The sequence below is a fragment of the Neolamprologus brichardi genome, chromosome 4 (genome assembly GCF_056152115.1).
Source record: "Neolamprologus brichardi isolate AB-2024 chromosome 4, ASM5615211v1, whole genome shotgun sequence".
In the NCBI taxonomy this organism is placed as follows: domain Eukaryota; kingdom Metazoa; phylum Chordata; class Actinopteri; order Cichliformes; family Cichlidae; genus Neolamprologus; species Neolamprologus brichardi.
Window position 1 is genome coordinate 1,700,917 of NC_142107.1, and position 20,517 is coordinate 1,721,433.

General features: G+C 41.0%; 1 protein-coding gene across 1 annotated transcript; it reads right to left on the minus strand.

Annotated features, from left to right (window-relative positions):
- Window positions 1-596: 596 nt before the first annotated feature.
- On the minus strand, window positions 597-12,622 carry rtbdn (retbindin). Its single transcript, XM_087839579.1, has 6 exons — window positions 12,366-12,622; window positions 11,315-11,476; window positions 11,096-11,195; window positions 10,169-10,297; window positions 9,225-9,321; window positions 597-1,994 (listed from the first exon to the last, which is right to left on the minus strand). The coding sequence occupies exons 2-6, from the start codon at window positions 11,472-11,474 to the stop codon at window positions 1,647-1,649; spliced, it is 834 nt and encodes a 277-aa protein (XP_087695705.1). The 5' UTR covers window positions 11,475-11,476; window positions 12,366-12,622; the 3' UTR covers window positions 597-1,646.
- Between the last annotated feature and the right edge of the window lie 7,895 nt (window positions 12,623-20,517).

Genomic DNA, 20,517 nt, shown 5'->3' on the forward strand with positions numbered 1-20,517 from the left:
ATATTGGATTTATTTGATCCCTGTTAAATATATAAGAGTCACTATAGCTAAAAACTGTTAAAGGAGGACTTTTCAATAACCTGGAAATCTCGAAATTGTTGATGATATATCACACCAATAATCCCTAACTCTCTTCTTAACTGCTCATCTAATTCTGACCTGTGAATTGTTTGCACATTTAATAATAATGATAATAATAATAATAATAATAATAATAATGGATTGCATTTATATAGCGCTTTTCGGGGCCCTCAAAGCGCTGTACAATTCCACTATTCATTCACTCTCACATTCACACACTGGTGGAGGCAAGCTACAGTTGTAGCCACAGCTGCCCTGGGGCAGACTGACAGAAGCAAGGCTGCCATATCACGCCATCGGCCCCTCTGGCCAACACAAGTAGGCGGTAGGTGAAGTGTCTTGCCCAAGGACACAACGACCGATACTGTCCGAGCCGGGGCTCGAACCAGCAACCTTCCGGTTACAAGACGAACTGCCGTTACCAGAAAGCATGTATGAAATCTCACCAACTATATAAAGTAAACTAAAAGAAAAAAAGAGAGAGAAACCACAAAAAAGGCACGTGAAACATCGGGAATGTTTAGAAATGTTTTTATTGAGAATGAAAAGAAAAGCACAGAAACACCCATTTCAGCAAGCTTATGGTAAATCAAACAAATTAGTTCTCCCTTTTTGTTTTCTTATAAAACATTTACATCTAACAGTTCCCAACTGTAGAAACACATGGCCTACTTATAAAACACCCACAGTACATCGGTGATACATGACCGAACTACCGGAGCAACCTTATCTGGCACGGACGCTGCCCCTGCTGATTTACTCCGATGTTGTTTCTGAATACTAAACCTTCCCCTCAGGTATTAGGTGCTGTTGTTCTCATACCAGAACACTTGCTTTCAGGTCAGTTAACTGTGTTAGAAAAATCTCAGATACATTCAAAATTATGATTAAAACTTTTGACGTTCTCCACTATCATAAACTCCATGACAAGCAGACTGCACATTATGGAATCACAGGACTAATTAATGCATTTAACAAGTGACTAAAGCACAAATCAAAGCCAGCTAGTAGACAGTTGAGATAAGTAGCGGGATGGTGATATATTGTTTTCAACATTGTCATGAAAAGTAGTACTTTGGGTTTGACATGTTTGACTCATGCAGAAGTGCTAATACTGCAGGACTTTTACCATGTGACCATGTGTTACACTGAGCCATAAAAGCAAATTCCCACTAAAGATGCTCTTGTTAGCTGGCAATAAAAACACTTTGCAGCCATCATGGGATGTCTTAAGTGTATTTGTTATTGAGCCCTTTCAAAATATTGAGGATTTCAGCTTTGAGTAGTTTTCTTAAATTCATTTGAAAACCTTTTCTTGGTGTTTCGTTTAATCCTGGCTGTTCAAAGAATCGATCGGGTGTTCATAAGCTTGTCACTTAAATCAGATAATCAGATCATTTTTGTAAATCAAAGAAGTTATGCCTGCGATTTGAAGATAGTAATGAGAGCTTAAATTTGTATGGTTTACTTTAGTTAGAGGAGAAAGGATATAACTCCCTTTCAAGGGATTGATTTTTGTATATGATGATCTAGAGGATTATCACTAAGAATACATGTATCACCATCTACAAACCGCTGCCACTCCCCTCCACGTCTTCCACTTCCACCGAGCGCTTACGCAGCACGGAGTTTCCCATTCTGGGCTGCACGGGCAGCTTGGCCTGGCAAGGGGCCCGGTACTGAGGCAAGCCGGTCTTGGTGGTATCCAGCTCCTCCGGGTCGTCCTGCTGGGCTCTGAGAGCGGCGATCACGTCCTTGTCCGAGGGGCTGAGAGTCAGGCAGCCGCATGGACGAACGCCGTCGACATCCACTCCGATTTCTCCGGCCTCTCCAACCTCCTCCGGCTCATCCTCGACCGTCATGAAGGCATCACCCCACAGACTTTCGCAGAGATCTCTGCCGTGCTGGTACATCTGTAGGTGTGCAGAACACAAAATTTATGCAGATTATTTTTCTCTGCCATCCACAGAGATACAACCTTGACTTTTAGTGCCAGCATTCAGAATTCAGCTTTAATACCAAATATTAGAAAACAAAAAGTAAGTGTTTTATTACATCTTTATCATTTCTGCTGGTACCCTCACACAAACCACAGAAGAGCTTTATTCTGCCTCTCTGCACTCACCTCCAACAGAACTGAGGTTTCATCCTGTTAAAAGGGAGTTTTTCCTTCCCACTTTTGCCAATTGTTTGCTCATTTGATTGTTGGGGTTTCCCTTTATATCTGTAGGTTCTTTACCTTACAATAGAAAGCTCCTTGAGGCAACTGCTCTACATAAATGGTAGGTACAAAAAGTTGGGACCTTACAGTTACAAGACTGAAAGCACCCATGTGGACATGCAGACCTTTTAATTAAAAAATAAATAAATAAAAAATTAATGAAAAGGGGAAAATGTTAACTAGATACCACTGCGAAGCATAAGGCGATTATTTTTTTCTATTCACAGTTTTCTGTAATGTTTAAATATTCAGATTCAGCACAATCTACTAATGCCCAGATTTGCATAAATTTCCATAACAGAAATCTGAACACTGGGTAGTGCTGGCTTCAGAGTTAGCGGTTCTTCATTTTGTGGCACATTACACAAATCTTTTTGTTTTGTTTTTTCTCCACTGATGGGATTTTGTACATCTCTTTTTTTCATCATGATGTAAATCAGAGGAACAAGGCAAAAAATCCTTTGTTCTGCATGGTTTTAAGATTAAAAGAGTCTGATTTATAGAATAAATTAAACCCTTCAGCATACAAACAGGGGTTTACAAAAAAATCTAAAAAAATATCTTAAAAAATATATATTTTACATTTTTTTAAAAAAGGAAACTATTATTAGAAGGCGAAAAATAACAGACAACCTCCTTTTGACTAAATTAAATAATGTATTTCTTGTATTATATGTAATGTTTTACTTAATTTTATTTAATTTAAGCATTTAAAGACTAGCTTGAATAAAATCCTAGGGGAAAATGTAACATTTAACTCTTTAACATGTATTATATTTGAAGCCTCTACATCATCAGTGTGACTTTTAAATTGCACAAAATTCCAGGTATAACAAACATGATACAATTAAAATTAATTTATGCAAATTTATGTTTTTTGGTTGTTGTTTTTTTAATTTGTCAGAAGGTTCAATAAACACTCCCACTTAAAAAAAAGATTCTGGCAATTATTTCAGAGTTCAGACTTTACAGGGTTAAACAAACATCCAAATGTGCATTTTTGGACACATTTTCTTAAAAACAATCTCACGTGTCATAGATTCAAAAATGCACCAGCACATTTAAAAGCAAAATGTTTTTTGCCTTAATGCGACTAACAGTTTCAGCTGCTATTAAATACATGTATCGAAATAAAACCTACAACTTACCACTGAACACTAGTGTACAAGTATTACCATAGTAACTGTTATAGTCATGCTCAGTATTTAAAAGTGAAGCTATGAATCCTTCATCTTGCCCAGGTATGCTTGGAAAGGAAAGCTGTGTATTCTCTCACACAGCTTTTTGCTTTTCTAATTATATGTCAGACCTGCAGAATTATGTTACTCTTAACTCTTTCCCCCATAAAAACGACCTCCATGTGCCCTTAATGATGACATTTGACACCTCAATATATGTCAAGAAACATGGATTGATGACCAAAGGTGAGCTTTAAAAGCAGAAATCGCTAACGTCTGATACGCACCCATTTTTTTCCTCAAAGCTGGCCTGAAATATGATAAAAGATGCTCGGTTCAGAAAAGAATAACAAAGGTTAACTGTTGTTCAAATAAAACAGAATATATTACAAACACAGCATTTCATATGTAGCCCAGCAGCACATTTACGAGGAAGCAAAATTTCAGATTCTGGGATATATAAATATCTATATAAAGAGCATATATTACACTATTTATGTGAAAGTGTAAAATCCATTAACTGAAGCATTATTGTTACACGCCGCCGCTGTGTAACATTAGCATTTATTGTTATTGACTTTTCCATCTCAGAGCAGCACTGGCCTTGAACAAAGCACCTGTTCCAGGTGTAAGAGGGGAGCTGCAGGCGCCGGGCAGCTGCTCTCACAGGCTGCTTTTGTCTGCCTCTCCTGCCTCCCTTCCCTACACCAGCCTTGAAAGCAAATCACAAGACACGACCTTGAAAAGCTCGCACTTGTATCTGAAAGAATTCATCTCGGTGCCACCTTTGCAGTCCCCGACAAGCCGCGCAGAGCAGAATCTGAAAAGTTTGCTGGAAGCACCTTTTGTGTCTCCGTCTGACAGAAAATTCATTACCGTGCTCTCTGTCTTTATAAAGTTATACTCTGAGGGGAAAGTCTAGTTACTGCTGACACTAGCGCCAGAGTTTCTGGGGCGTGAAAAGGGGGGGAAAAAAAGGAAAAAGGCGCTCCTCTTCTAATAAGACACAAATGCGGATTAAAGAGGGGGATACTGCGCGAGTAACACCAAATCACAATTCAACATTTAAGCCGTTTAGCTGTAAATGGTTTATGCCTACGAGCTTAGAAATAGTTAGGAAAGCAAATTAGCAAAGTTTCAGTTGCGCGCACACACACACAGACACACACTCGCTTTTCTGTGTTTAAGCTCTCGATCTCTCTCCCCAGTGACAGCCTCATAACCAGTCATTAAGATGTGCTGCCAAGTAACCATCACCTACTCTCGTACCCCTCCCACCTCCACCGCCGCTTGCTTTTTGCTGCACTCACTGTTTGTACATCTCTCCCCTGTCTCTCTGTAGCACACCCCCACCCAAACGTCTGCTTCCTTTCATCCTCCTGTCTGTTGGGGGATTAAGACTGAGTCACACAGAGTGCTCAGAGAAGAAGAAGAAGAAAAAAAAGTAATTTGTTTACCGTGTTGGAAGGACAAACAGGATGATGCCTATTTCTCGCCACTACAAGCTCTCTGTCTGACACTTAGGTCTTATCGCAGCAACCCTATAACACATACAAGGGTATACACACACACACACACACACACACACCTGCATTCACACAAACACTTCCACTATTCCTCAGGCGGACGTGGTTTGCTGCCAAAGCTAATTCAGTATGAGCACGAGTGGCTTTAGATGACATGGTGTGATCAAATAAGTGAGATACAGAAATTTCCTGGGGCTCTGCGCTGTCCTCTTCGCCCTTATTTAATTCTGCCCTTCACCATCCGAAACCGAACACATTACACCTGATGTGCAAAAAAAAAAAAAAAGCTACGGAAGAAATTATTTTAGCTTGCAGTCATGATCAGAATGAGTTTTTTGACTAAACCAATAAAAAATAATCTCAGTATATGAATGACTGAAGAAATTAAATTTGGAATAATACTATTAGAATCTGTGATCAAATTATTCATAACATACAGTTATAGTACAATGACAGTTGTAATGTCCGTTATTTGAAAGGATAGTGCTTTTAAATCAGGGATGTTAAACTCATTTTACATTATGAGCCACTTTGATCTTAAGAGGGCCGGACCAGTGAGAAACTCGCCTTTCTGTCAGTGTAAATAAGTTTCACTGGACATTTAACCCCTGAGATATCTAACATGAGAGAAGAAAAGTGCACAGAGAAGTGCAGTTTCAACACTACATCTCACGTTTTTGTGTGTCATAAAGAAATGCTGCTGTAGCAATTTAAGAAATCTGTTAGCATGACTTTTTGGGCTGAAATTGTAAGAAATACGGGGTAAAGTTACACAAAAAGGTCTTGTAGCTCATTGGACAGAATTTTCTGTAATTTAAGAAAATACCCGCCCCCTTTTCTTGCAAGTAACTGTTTATCTATTGGTTAATACTTTGGTGCAGTATGAGGTCTTCATCATTCGAAAAACCATCCAGTCAGGCAAACTGGTGTCTTTACCAGATTTTGGCCCTCGGGCCTTATTTTTGACACCCCTGCTTTAGATCTAAGCTGCTAAATGACAATACGATAATTTGAATTAATGACATCATGACAAATGTGGATGATTGGAAGAAGAAGCGACAAAGAATTACATTTGTTTTTAAGGCTGACTTAGCATTACTGTATTGTACTTAATTACTTTAGCTAGACATAAGAATGGGAACACAGGTTAGATGGAGCCATGAGACAGGCAGATAAAATGATGATGGAAACACCAACACTTTTATAGAAAAGCAACTATGATGAACAACAACTAAATTCCTCAAACAACACGTCATTTTCCCTCCGTTTTTTTGTTTTTAGATGAAAAATCTGAGCCAGGGTTGATTCTTATTTTTCAATGACAGAACACTAGACCAGAAGAAAAAATCCTAACTACTGTGTAGGTTTGTAGTTTCTTGTTTTCCCATTTTTCAGGGCCACAAACTTACAAAGCAATGCAGTAAATGCAAGCTGCAAGATTTCTGCTATTATTGAGCTTTTTTGGCCACGTTCACATCAGAACCTTGTATAAATATTGCAAAATAAGTATTACTACTATTTAATTATACAGGTAATTTAGTAGGACACAGGTCCAGCTAAATTCGCTACCATTTCTTCCCTTTTATCTAAGCTAAGCTTCTACTGGTATCTTTGAAATCTATAGCATTTCCCCCCAATCCCTACAAAGCATTAGTTCACTATATCTTAGCGACAGATGCTGTTGTTGTTGTTGTTCAAGCACAGACGTTCTGTGCTGTTCTTTGTAGACATAACCTCATTCCCACTGCATCAGGAGCAGAAAGAAAAGTGTCTAATGCTGAGATAAATCAGACCTTGGCTGGCAAATAATGTAACCAATGAGTACAAAAAGAGAGCGAGACAGTGAGCGTGCCAGAGGGATTTTTGCATGCAAAGGATGTGTCTGCGGGTGCTTATGCATGCTTTTAAAAGTATCCGCTCGTCTCTATGCAAATCAACATCTACCGCTTTCAGCTTTTACAAATAATAACTGTATGGGTGTGGGTTTATCCAGCAGACACCCACGTGCACCAACATTGGGTGGAGTGGAGCTGAGAGTGTTTTAGTGTGATGTCTGAGCGGCTGCTTGTGTGCAGCAGGTCTGAGGTGAAATCTCCCATCTCTGCTGGCTGAGGAGGAAAACACAAAGTGTTACCGTTTTGACCTCCAAAAACGGGAGGCGGGCACTTATTTATGGCCCCTGTAAAGAGGGCTAGTTTGCTTGAATGCACTGAATGCGTACCGACGAGCTGTTTGAATCACTCTGTTTTGAGAGCTGCTTAAATTTATTGGAAGTATTTTTTGCACCATTAGTGTTGCCCTACATTAAAATGGGCCAATAAAAGCACAGAAAACACACCGTGACAGAGACACACTCAAACACTCCCCAAACGTCTCTTTTTGCTTTTACTCTCTTCTCACAAATGTGTAATTTCCAATAATCATCTAATATCCCCCAGACAGCCTTAATAGGCCTGGTGGATGTGGGTGTGTGCTCATCTGTCACTGTGGTCCTCTCGCTCTCTCTCCCTGTGCTTGTTTGATATAAATGCAAGTGAAATCAAGAGAAAGCACACTCTCGGATTTATTATGATATATGAGTGGTGTATACCTACTTATTTTCTAGCTGGCTTTGCATATATTCACATCTAAATCCCCTCTGATGCACAACAGACATCCTGACATTGGAGAGTGCAGAAACAGGTAGAAGTGCTATTTTTTCCCCTTCTAAGTATAGCAAAGGCATAATATCCCTGTCTGATGTTGGGAAGCCAATCAGAGGACCCAGGAAGTATTTGCTTCTCTTCAGATAGTCAGAAAAATCAATGGAGAACAGTCAAGTTTCACTTTAAAACAAGATGAGCTAAACTCTGTGTGACATCTATGTAAATACATCTTAGATTCATGAATTAGGACCACTAATGTTTCTGAGCAGCCCCTCGTAACAGCGACAAACTCTGGCTTATGCTATAAACTACAGTACTTTATTGTATACTCCCAACCTTCAACAAGTCACTGCAGATGACCCCGCCTCCTTGAGCCTGGTTCTGCCAGAGATTTCTTCCTGTTAAAAGGGTGTTTTTCCTTCCCACTGTCTCCAAGTGCTTGCTCATAGGGGGTCGCCTGGAGTTTTCTCTGCATTACTGATGTGACTATTATTGTGATTTGGTGTTATATGAATAATGTAATTGAAATTGAATAGACTTGCAAAGCGAGAGAACAGATGTCTGATTTTCATGTGTAACAAAGAGAAGTTTGACATTGTAGAGAAGGGGAACGTGAGCCCATAAGGGCACTGACCTACTATTTAAACATTTTATTATGAGGAGGAGCCAATCAGAAGAAAGCTTGCCTGAAAGATGTGAGAGGAGTTAAAACGACTTGTTTCTTGCAGTAGATGGACTAAGAGATTGCACCAAGGTCAAAGATGGAACACATATTTTTCTGAATTATGAAATAGGTGAGAGTCCAAAAATAAAAATAAAAATGTGAGAAAAAACAGGTCCCTTTATGTGTATATTTACTTCTTCAGGCACCACTGCACCATTGGACATGGTCTATAGATAGAGTGTCATTGCCTGTGAAGTGTGAGTCATTTTGCTGCTGGTCTCAGCTGCGCACACCAGCACCCATTTGTCGCTCTTTTTCAATCACCCAGCTGGCCTCTGCCCACTGAAGCAGGGCCCAGCCTTTTCACACTTCAGCCTTGGTGCTGTTAACCCCTCATTTAACCGCCATCTCTCTCTATACCACTAAGGCACCACGCCACAGTTTCTGACCTTCTGCCTGTAACAAAGATCTCAAATGACAAGCCCCGAGGTCACTCAGCAGGATTCAAATCTCTGACACCCACCTCTGCTTACCAGAAAACCTTAGCTAAGCTGTGACTTTACTGTGCTCTGCTTGCTAATAATAAAGCACGTGACTACAATTTTTTATTTCTACGTGGCTAACAAGGTCAAATAGGTGTCAATGCTGGTGTTACGCCACCATCCTCACGGTGTCTTTACTTACTGTATCTCTGAAACTAGCTTATGATAGAAGAGATATTTTTAGCTGTTCAAAGTGAAATTTATTTTATTTATTGATTATTCTCTGCAAGAAAATCTAGTAGACTAATCAGTTTTATTATCCATTTTCTATTAGTTGCCATGTAACCAAGAAAACCCCAGTCTAAACACAAAAATAGCTTTAGGTTCAATATATCCGGTTAACTTGTTAATCTTGCTTAAAGCCTACCTGCTGATACTGAACACAGTTTCCAGTGCAGTTCTGTCCCCTGGGGTCTCTGGCCCAGTTACGGGCGCAAGTCAAATCCATCCTGCAGGCATCAAACCTGAAAGAACAAATGTGAATGTTGAAAAATGTAAATGATAAAACAAACAATTATTCTTTTATTTAAATGATTTCTCTTGAGATTTTTATTTTTTACCTGAGCTAGATAAATTTAACAAAAAAACAATAAAAAAAAGAACATCTTAGCGACTTTCTTTCCGAGCTTAAAATGAAAAGATTTCACTTTCATGCTAAATATAAAGTTACCAGCAGCTTCTTACATAAGCTGAGTATTAAGACTGGAAATAGCGCATTGTAAGCTTGTTAATCCTTATGTTGTTTGTCTAATGTTCACAAAAATCCAGTGTGAAAGTGACAAGCGGTGTTGTTATGAGCTGTTAGACTCTAGGATCTGTAAGTTTCTAGAGCATCTTTCTGAACTTATATATATATTTTTCAAATGTACTTGAATAAAGCCACATTCTCTAGTGTCTGTGCTAAGCTAACAAGCTTCTAGTAGCATTAATCATCCTAAGCCAACTCTTAACAGAAAAGCCAAAAAGAATATTTTCCAAAATGTTAAGTAATTTTTAAGTATTTTTGCAGAGAGCAGCCCTTTAATTCTTTACAACACTCTTTCACTTATCTTTCCAGTGTTGTCTCATTTTTTATTTTTTATTTCTTACATAGGACCCATGAAATGAAGCTGTTTGTGCTAGGCTTTGTGTGTTTGCCACCTTCTTAAAAAATAAAAAAAAGGTTGATATATGCAGCACAGTTTCATCTGTGTCATACAGTTTTATTGGACACTCTATCTTAGCACAGTATGCTGTTGTCCAAGATAGGGATCCCTTCGCTGACAGGGGATTTAGACTTTAGTTTGTTTGGTAACGTGCTGGCAGCCTCACCAATCACGGCAGAAGCTGTGGCAGAGAGGAACAGCCTGGATGTATGAGCTGCGCTGAGGATGAGGCCAGCGAGCAGCGTCAGGGGAGCAGCGGTAAAAACACAACACGCGCTTCAGGAAGCCTTCACACCTGGGGAGACACAAGAGGTCATGTTTGTTACTGACCAGCGAAGTCTGTATTAAACTCGGAACAGCCGGTCACAAGACAAGTCAAGAAAACAACGCTAAATAAGATGGGGAATACGAGCAGTTGATTAGTATCATTGCTGCTGTTGATCCCTTAAGTATGTTTGCCCAGCTTTGGCTAATGCTACTTAAATGCCTCTTTCAATTTGACCTACTTGATCATGTGTTTGCTGTTGCTGTCTGTAAACTGGCAGCCTCTTTGTCTAAGGTGCCATTTATTATTTCAGAAAATCCATCCTTATTGGCTCCACTAACACTTTAAAATTCTGTACTGACTACATGCACAGGCCCTTACTGTTAACGATAGATTATACAGAGCGAATGAAGAACTAGATCAAACACAAAGCCATTAAATGTGAAATAAGCTAATAAAAGCAAGCACTAGTGATTTTAAGCTAACGTGTAGCAATAAAAACAACTATAATATTGACTTATTTTACATATTATCTCTCGGCTTAAGCAGCTCATGTTCAAACTTGTCATTTCTAGTTGTATTTCTGGATACCTGATGACTTTAAATTCAGTAGTGACTCTCTTTTAGCACAATTTCTGGTCTCCGCCAGTCATTAATTGGTGGTTTTTAGCTTTTTCCTGAAAACAGCAGTCTGATGAGACTGAAAATACTGATAAAAATACAAATGGATAACTGAAGCAGCAAAATATCACCATTAAGAGGCAACAATGGGCTAAAAGAGCAGATGAATAAAATATTGAGGACACCAGAAGGGTGGTTAAGGCTTACTCAGGGCTGAGGGATCCACACTTGTCCCAGGGTTCATTCTGATTATTGGCAGAAGGAACATGAGAGATGTCCTGGATTTGTTCTTCTGTGCAGCAGCTATCTGTAGCAGCAACAAGAGAGAAACACATCAACGTGGGCCTGTTCTTAGATTTAATTTGAGATTTAATTGGTTCTCCAACATCTCCAAGATTTACAGACTATGAAAATGAGATCACTCACTGTCTGCATACAGAGAGCACTCAGTCAGGTGTGGCTCCGGGCTGGGCGTGGCCTTGTGTTTACCATCTTGAAGACACACCCCCTCCGAGCGGGTCCCGCCAATCAGGGCGGCCGCCAAAACCACGCAAATTAATAGCGAAGGGGATGAGGTGAGGTCCATCTCTGTAGATACAAACACATGAACAAGAGTGTTCAGCATAGAAGAAAAAAAAAAAAAAAACACACACACAGTCCCGAATCATTATAAAAATAGAACTAAATGGTTTGCACTACGTCAAATAATAATAACAATAATAACTGAAAGGTTTGCTAGAGGGGGGGGAATCAAACATATTGGATGCAAATTCTGCAATTAAATCTGTTCCATCCACCCACAGAGTCAGTCATATGGCATACGCTGAGTTACAGAGTATAAGTGTATACCAGCGCCGGCTGTTTAGCTCTCCGTGTGGTGACCTAGTATAGACAGGGTGAGCCTAATTAGTTGGAACTAAGGCACTGTGCTGACATGGCTGACATGCGTAGTCGTTTAATCTGACAGGCTTGCGGTCGATGTGTTGCCTACATGACGCGAATTAAACAAATCTGCTGATCGCGGGGACATGGCCCCGAGCAGGTGGCCCCGACTTTACGCATGACAGAGCCGCTGAAAATATAATGTAGAAATAACCTTTTTCTCTCCCTTAAAGCTTTTCAGAAATTTTTTTTCTGTCGGTTATTAAGAAGGAAACAAAACACACGTGAAGGCTTCAAAACTACAACTAAAAGTCTACGCAGATAATTTTAATGCTTCAAAAAGCTGCGAGTCAAAGGTTTAAAAGCGCAGTTATGGGGAAAGGGGGGTGGGGTTGCGGGCTCATTAGTGAGTTTATAGACAGGACAAGACAAACCCCATCTGCTACAAAATATCCATCCAACATCGCGCGAACAGGTAGGCTACAAGAGGTGTGACCCTCTGTGCTCTGTGTGGATATTCTTCTCCTAAATTGTACCTCAAGATTACAAAAACCCGGTGGAGCTCAGTCTCTCCGCACATCCATGTGGGTTTTACCTGTAGGCGGGAATAAATACGGCTCCGTCCGGATTAGTTTGGTTGTGTTCGCGGGTCTCCTCGTTGTGTTGCTGTGGCTCCAGTCACCGCCGTGCGCGCTGCTCGGTGCTTCGGTCTCCTCTTCTCGGTCTCTGCGTCTGTGTACTGGCTCTGATCTCTGCCGCCCGGGGGCCCACTGCTCGCCACTTTGTCACCGGTTTATATGAAGGACGTTTCAGTCCCGTCCAGCAGGCAACTCACCCCCTCCCTGCTCTGCCCCATTCTGGGAAGCCCTATCTCTCTCGCTCTCTCTCTCGCTCTCTCTCTCTCTCTCCATCCCTCCCTCCGTTGCATGCGCGCACGCACACACACAGAAAAGACCGGACTCCCTCCTTGTTAATCTCCCAATAGGATGTTTACCAAATCCTCCTTGTTATCAGCTTTCCTTCTACCCTTCCGAGTAATGCCTTTGGTTGGAAACACGGGAGAAATGAAATGTCATGAAAACACGCTAGCGTTCAACTCAACTGCCCTTCATTTTCACAGGCTCAATCGCAGGTGGTGCTGAGTCACACCTGTCCTCCATATTCACATACACACAGTGAGGTCAGGACTTCTTTTTTTCAGATAACAGGGTCAGAGGAGGGTACAGCTGAGATTTAATACCGCATGATATGCTGAGGACAGTGAACACAAATCTCTGCGGGAACAAAACACCGTGAACTCACCGCGAAGCTGCTGCGCACTGCAAACTCAAAGGCAGAGTTTAGTGCACCTTATTTTTCTCTTATGTTTTAGAGGATGCATGTGGGTCATTTGTGTGAAAGAAAATAAAAAATAGGAGTCAGTGACCTTACTGGAAGTACTAGCAGAGGTTGAATTCTCCAAAAGCATGTTATCAATTTTAGATTTGCTCAAGGACTGCCTCATAGTGCATGGCCTCAGTTTGGGTAGACAGACATGACTTATTTCTCCACCGTGTGTTTTATTGCTCCTGGCTTTTAATCTCACCTCCCCTTGGACCTGCTGTACCAACCTAATCCCTGGCTGGATGCATCTCTCTCTCTCTGAGTGCCCTCCTAAGGCTTTCCACCAAATAAGAGCAGATGGAGAGTGTCTTGTGGCCTAGATACAACGGCCTAAAACCAAGACTGCGAAAGTGGTGACATGTCTTAGACATGATTGGTTTTGGCAACAAAACCGTGCAGGGACAGGAAGGGACCAGAACGACTGGCCGTCAAATAATCACACAGATTGAGCGCAGACGAAATGGTCTCGGTGGAGACTCAGCTGAGATGCAAACTGTACCGGCTGAAGGAGGCAATGAGGGTTAGCTGAGGCCCTATTGTCCACCAGACTGTTTCATAACTGCTGAGGGTCATCACCACAGAGCACTTTATTTCTGGGGGTGAGAGCGCAGTGAGTGAGACGTGGACAAACAGCTCTTCAGCTGGTAATTAGAGAGGGAATAACAATATCCTTTGTGAGGAACTATTCAGGGAAGGGAGAGAGAGGGAGGACAGAGGCTGCTCTCCGTGTACCCTTGTTGTCGTTCTCATTTAACAGGGTTGGGTCTCTGCCTGCGCTTGAGCCTTTAGGCTGGCCCTCAGCTGGCAAAGCAGCATCACCCACCGTTGTTGACTCACTGAGTGCCAAACATTCATTTCCACCATTTAGGGCTTCTTTGATTTGATACACTGACCGATTACTCCCGGGGTGGCAGACGCTCTAAGCAGTCCTGCAGCTGCATGAAATTTTGGAAAGAGAAAGGGTGAGGGAGTTGAGAAGCTTTCTAAAAACTCTTGGTCTATGTTGTGCACAAAAGCCGTTTTTAACAGAGGGTGCTACAGTGGCCAAGGGGGCACCAGAAAGGCTGCGCTAATAGCTCAAGTAGCCGGACTGAAAATTGCATTTGTGAGTTCATGAAAACATACCCAAATAACTGGACAAAGACGTGAAGTAAACAGGAAAACGTGAGTGCAGAAATTGACAACAATCAGTGTTTCCCATCAGCACGAGTGCATGAAAGCCAGTCAGCAAATGAGCAGAGTTGAGCTATAATTGAGGATGCACTCACAAACAGTTTTTATTAGCAGCTTGATGGCATGTGCAAAGAGCAAACAATAATTGCAATTAATATTGGCTGTGACCACCAACATCACCAGATCTCCTCAGTACACTCGCACACACCTGTGGATTAGGGCTGTCTCTTTGTGTGATCTCAGCCTGATTCCATGGTGCTGCTGCTGCAGACTGATCACTGCTCTCCCTGATAATCAGACTGATCCCAGGTGATACTGCGTCATCAGAACCAATAAAGCTTTTGCACAACACTGTAGCACTTGTGCAAATTTACCCAAGGCAAATAAACCAAAGCACTGAAATTCTGGCTGTGTGGGAGGTATACCATACCAATATCCACTCCTCTGTGCCTAATAGTATCTAATTGTCCTAACTGTTAACACAGTGTCCACAGAATAAATTTCAATCAATCTAAACCCGGTCACTTAAATTAAATGTTACTATAAGGGCTTTTTCCTCCCACTGTGCTGCATCGTCCCTTCTTTTAACAACACTCGAAGAGCTGTTTTCTCATTATTACTTGATATACAATTTCAGCAGCTCAACAGTTTCCCGCCTCCTTTGTTGCTTTTTTTGTTTCATAATGTGCCAAATGTGCTCAGTGAGTGGTAGGTCTGGCCATATTTGGACTCTTTTTTTCGCCATTGGAATGTCATTTGGCACCGTCTTATGAAGCGGGCAAGAGAAAAGATGTCATCTGGAGGACAGCATCTGAGTAGGATTAATGGTGCCTTCATAGATGCTCAAACGACCTGTGCCATGTGCTCCCATAACTGTCACAGATGCTGGCTTTTGAACTGTGCATTAAACGATTTTCAAAACAAATTTCACGTTTTTGGGTGCTTAGACTTCAGTCCACTTTTAAATAAAGACCCAGAGAATCAAGAGGTTTCTGGACCTTATGTATACAATGATGTTGTATTCATATGATGGAAGTTCAACTTGTGTGCCAGTAGTTAGCCATCTGTCTCTTTGTGACTACTTACCCCATAGCATGGGTTTGGTTGTCATGATGTGGAGTTGGTTGTTCCTATAGTTATCAGTGGGGTTTTAGTAAAAAAATGGCGATTGATAAATGTAAATAGACTTTAATCAATACATTTTCACCACCTATTTATCCCATCAGTTTAAACATGTTTTTTTGTATTTTTCACAGGTGTCAGTCAAAATGTGATGTCGACAGAATTCACCACTGTCTTCTAATGTGGTAGTAACGAGCCACGTGACAACCAACCTCAGCCTACTCTCCATGTGGAAAAATAGAAACCCCGTGGTTTATATGAAGACAACATCAGGATATCATTATGTTGTAAACATGGGGAAATCATTCAAAGCTCCTTCATTATTTAGGAAAAAATGATCTCGCATTATATTCTCAGTGAGGCGTCGTTTATAATAATTTGAACCGTTTAAATGGTACAATGAACCGCTGCTCGGTGCTTTTTCTAACAAAAGGTCAAATTCAGTGACCTTTTAGTTGACAGAAATGTCACTGGTCAAATACCAAATTCTTGTTTTTCTTGTTTGTTTGTTTTTTTAAATAATTAAGTCGGCATTTTTTGCTAACAGGACACATTTCAAATGTCACCAGGAGTCCAGTGTTTGGCATATGGATGAAGACAGAATTACACTATGATTCATTTGTTCATTACATCAGGAGTTACATTTCAAAGCACCTGTCACTTTGTGTCCTCCAAATCTTTTTCATTTATATACGTCAAATGCTTGCTGGATTGAACAGAAATCAAAAGAGAAATCTTAAAACTGGAATATATTTGATCATTTATTTAAAGTCAGTGATTCAGCACAGCATTACAATAATTTCCTGTCTCACAAGAAACACTCGAGCGACCTGACATTTTACAGTTTTTACAATCCGCTGTCACACAGGCTTGTTTTAAACTTAAAAGGCAACTTTATGATGATTTAAAAAAACAAGAAAGAAACTCAGAATACAAGAACAAATTATCAGAGTTCTACTTGTTAGTCACAGAACATCGACATAGCTCTAATCATCGTTCTTTAAATGCATTTAAAGGGTTCAGAAAATGCCACCGTCTTTGTTTTTTAATGTCTGAACTGTCAGACACATTCAGCCTCTAGTGGGCTGGTGGCTCGTTGTCATGAAGTAGTCCCAGTTCTCCACCCTGTGGTCACATGGCAGCAGTGCATGTGATGTATTCACGTCCATTTGTCATCACTCATTTATGATAATGACCTCAGGTTAAGGTGAAAGACCACCTCCCAGCTTCAGAGAGGAAAGTTGAGATGAGTTGAATGAAGCACCAAAGCTGAGGCCAACCATTTCTGATCTCTTCCGGGCGTTGCTGCCGACATCATTACAGGGTGAAGGCAGTGAGTCCGGGTCTCTGATGAGGCCATCTTTAGTTGCCGTTCGGTCTCGATCTTCGTTCCTGTATTTTTTTCCCCAGGTTCATAGTCAGGGTGGTGACGGCATAAGTGGCCATGATCATCATGGTGCTCCCCACAAACTGCGATGAGGCTCCCCGTTTGGTCACAAACCTCCACCCACGCCTCTGCAGATGAGCATCTGCTGCTTCCATGGTCTGAGAGATGGGCTCCATACTGCAGCTGCTGTTCAGACACAACAAAAAGCTCCTTTAACTCCTGGGAAACAGAAGAATTCAAATCTTGGTGCTTCTGTTTCTCGGATTGATGGACTGTCTTTCTTGCGGCAGCTCAGCACACCTGCTTACCTTCTCTCGAACATGCTTCTTTATGTACTCTACCTTGTTTGCACACGTCAAATCCTCAGAGCGAGCTCGGTGCCAGAGTACGTCAACAGCACCTGTTGAGACAGAATTAACAAGGTCTGATGCCTGCAGAGCAAGCTGTCCAGACAGGGCCCAAGAACAGAACACTGAAGTCAATTAGCCTGACCTTCTCTGTATTTCTGGACCAAGGACAGCGCAGAGCAGGGAATACAAGCTTTTATGAGCAAGATCCAGATTTGTCCAAATGTGGTGTTCATTAAGAAACCATCAGTAAACAACCATCTACTCTGCACCAAATTAATCCACAAAAAGTCAATTGTGGTCTTTTAACACTTTAATGGTCAGAATTTGTTGATCTCTTGCACTCCACTTACACCCAGAACCCTGAATCATTTGTGGTTTTCTTCCTTCAGTATGGTAATCTAATTACTTTGCATAATATAATGATCAATCCCATAAACCTGATAATGGAATACGCTGGTGATGATGCAGTATAAAGGACCTTTTTTTTTGCACATTATGTAACAAGTTGTTACATTTTCTCCACGCTGATACATCACAAGTATAATGGCAACATTTTTTAAATACAAATTTAAACTCTCATCTACTGTACATGGTGTAATCTGTACCATCATTTCCAACCCATCAAACACATTATAGTCTCCATAATCCATAATCCACATTCCACACTCAGAAAGTATTGATTGCATTCAAATTTTAAGTGTTTCATGTATTCTGGAAAACACTAGTGAAAAAAAATGAAAGGGACACTTTTTAATCAGAGCACAGCGTCAAGTCAGTTAAACGTCTGTGACGTTGATATCAACTGGTCAGTTTAAGTAGCAGAGGAGTTTGTTAATCCGTTTTAGCAGATGTGGTGTTAATGGAAAAAACAACAGGTGCACTAGAGGGGCAATAATGAGACCCCCCCCCTCTCCACCCCCCATGGGATGGTTTTACAGTTGGAGGACCTTTTCTGCCCCTCATCTTTTCACGACTTTCAGAGTCACTACTGGTCGCATGAGGACATACTTGGACCATACAGAAGTCACACAGGTAGTCCAACTCCAGGATGGCACATTGACACGTGTCACTGCCAGGAGGTTTGCTGTGTCTCCCAGCACAGTCTCAAGAGCATAGAGGAGATTCCAGAAGAGAGGCAGTTACTTTAGGAGAGCCGGACAGAAGGTCCGTAACCCAACAGCAAGACTGGTATCTGCTGTGTGTGTAGGGACGACAGGTTGTGCACTGCCGGAGCTACAAAACGACCTCCAGCAGGACACTAGTGTAAATGTCTCTGAACAATCAGAAACAGACTTAATAATGGTGGCCCGACATCCTCTATTTGGCGTTCGTCATAGAATACCAAAATTGGCAGATCCACCATTGCAACCCTGTGTTTGTGAACTCCCTGTGACGTCGTTCAGCGTGACAGGTGTGGCGGTAGGTCAGTGATGGCCTGACCCACCATGGAGGGCATCTTGAATTCAGCCCTCTGTAGGTTGATCATTTTCATTTCCATCAAGCAGCATGGCGTCCTTTCATTCCTAACACTTTACCCAGTCTGTGAAAATATTCAGCATAAACCTTTTTTCCCCCATTGAAACCTGAACCTGATCTAATTTGCTCCTTTAATTTTTTTTTAAGCTCTATATAAAAATATGTGTGCAAGTTCATGCTACAAATTTGCAGCTGTACCATACACGAGATGACACGAATAGTTTGTTACACAGTGAAATGGCTGAGTGTGAGATCCCAGCTGGTTCTATAAGTTATGTTCTGTTGTTTTTCCTCTCGTTGCACATTTTTCATCACTTTTCATGTGTCTCACTTTGTCACTTACCCTCGTCTTTTATCTCAGGTCCACCTCCTCGCTGCTCTCCTGTGTGATTACCTTCCCCATCCTAATGTGTTTCACCTGTGTCTAATTGTCTCCCCTGTGTATTTAAACTGCGTTTTACCTCGGTTCTGCGCCACATCTATCACATTCACAGTGGCCCAGCATTCTTCTTGTGACAGTCTGTGCGTGTTTTTGACCCAGTTCAGTCTCCTGGTTTTTGCTCTGCCTGCTCCTTTGTTTGTTCTGCATGCTCGGTTGGATTGATTACTCCTGTGCTGAACTACAGTTAAGACTTTGAACTTTTACCTCCTCTCTGACACTCCGAAGCTCATCGCTCAATACATGGAGGAGGTTGTTGTTTTGTAGGTGTCACTGAATTCTCTGTCCAGCCCATTCATGTGTTAAAGTAAGAGGCAGTGTTTTTCATTCCTTGTTTTTCTTTTCTATTAGGGTTAGGGTTCAGAAAACACTTAATTTGAATAATCCAAAAATCTATTTTTTGTATGTAAATGTCATCACTAATGAGGATAATATGGTAATATTGATTCTAGTACCACACATCTAAGCACAGCAGTTATGAACTCTGTCCATTACTTGGAGATACTTATAGGTAAAGACTAAATAGTCAGTAAATACAGTGTAATAACTGATGAGGATAAACACTACATCTGATATTATTAGAGGGACTGAAGCTCGTGCTAAATTTACTCACACAGCTCTTTTAGAAAATATTTAAAAAATCACTCTTGGGATTTATTTTATAATATTAAAATGTCATATTTCACAGATATAATATACTTTTTTTTTTTTTTAAAGCGAGGCTTGAAAACAACACTTTGCTGTAGACAGTCTTGCACTATATTAACAGCGTTTTCACTTACTGATGCAAACTTTATGCCAGCTGATTCTTCACATTGTTGTCTTCATCATCACCCTCACCATGCAGCCTATTGCTTCCTGATGGGACACTGCTGTTGATCTAATCTTATTCACTCTCCTAATAATGAAATCACCAGAAAAGTGAGGTCATACATAGAGAGCAGGGGTGTTAAACTCATCTTTTTACATCCTGTGTCAGTTTGATCTTCAAAGGGCCGGATCAGTGAAATTTCACTTTCTGTGACGAAGTTTACTTACACATTTAATTACTTACACATCTAATCCTTTAATACGTTCAATAGTAGATACATTAATACTTTGATGTAGTATGAATGGCTGTGAGGGAAGTCTTCATCCGTAGGAAAAGTTGTAAAACAAAAATGAATTCCATCCTTCGTGTGTTCCAAAGCCGTCCAGGTGGCCAAAACAGTCTTTCCAGGGCCGATTCTGGTCCCCATGCCTTATGTTTGACATCCCCGACATAGATTCTTCCTCTATCTAGAGTTATGAGCAGATATGTTGATGAAGCAACATATTTGAAGGGTCAAACTTTTGACCCAAACTAAAGGGTTTGAATGCCTCCATGTGCACAGCTTTGGGAAAATCTATCACAGACATCAGGTCAGATTCATGTCTG

Bases quoted from the DNA above. Each gene is read 5' to 3' on its own strand.
- rtbdn (XM_087839579.1), bottom strand. From the start codon at position 11,474: ATGGACCTCACCTCATCCCCTTCGCTATTAATTTGCGTGGTTTTGGCG. The intron at 11,196-11,314 runs GTGAGTGATCTC...TTGCTGCTACAG, and splicing joins GTGCTCTCTGTATGCAGACA to ATAGCTGCTGCACAGAAGAA. The intron at 1,995-9,224 runs GTAGGCTTTAAG...GCACACCTACAG, and splicing joins ACTGTGTTCAGTATCAGCAG to ATGTACCAGCACGGCAGAGA.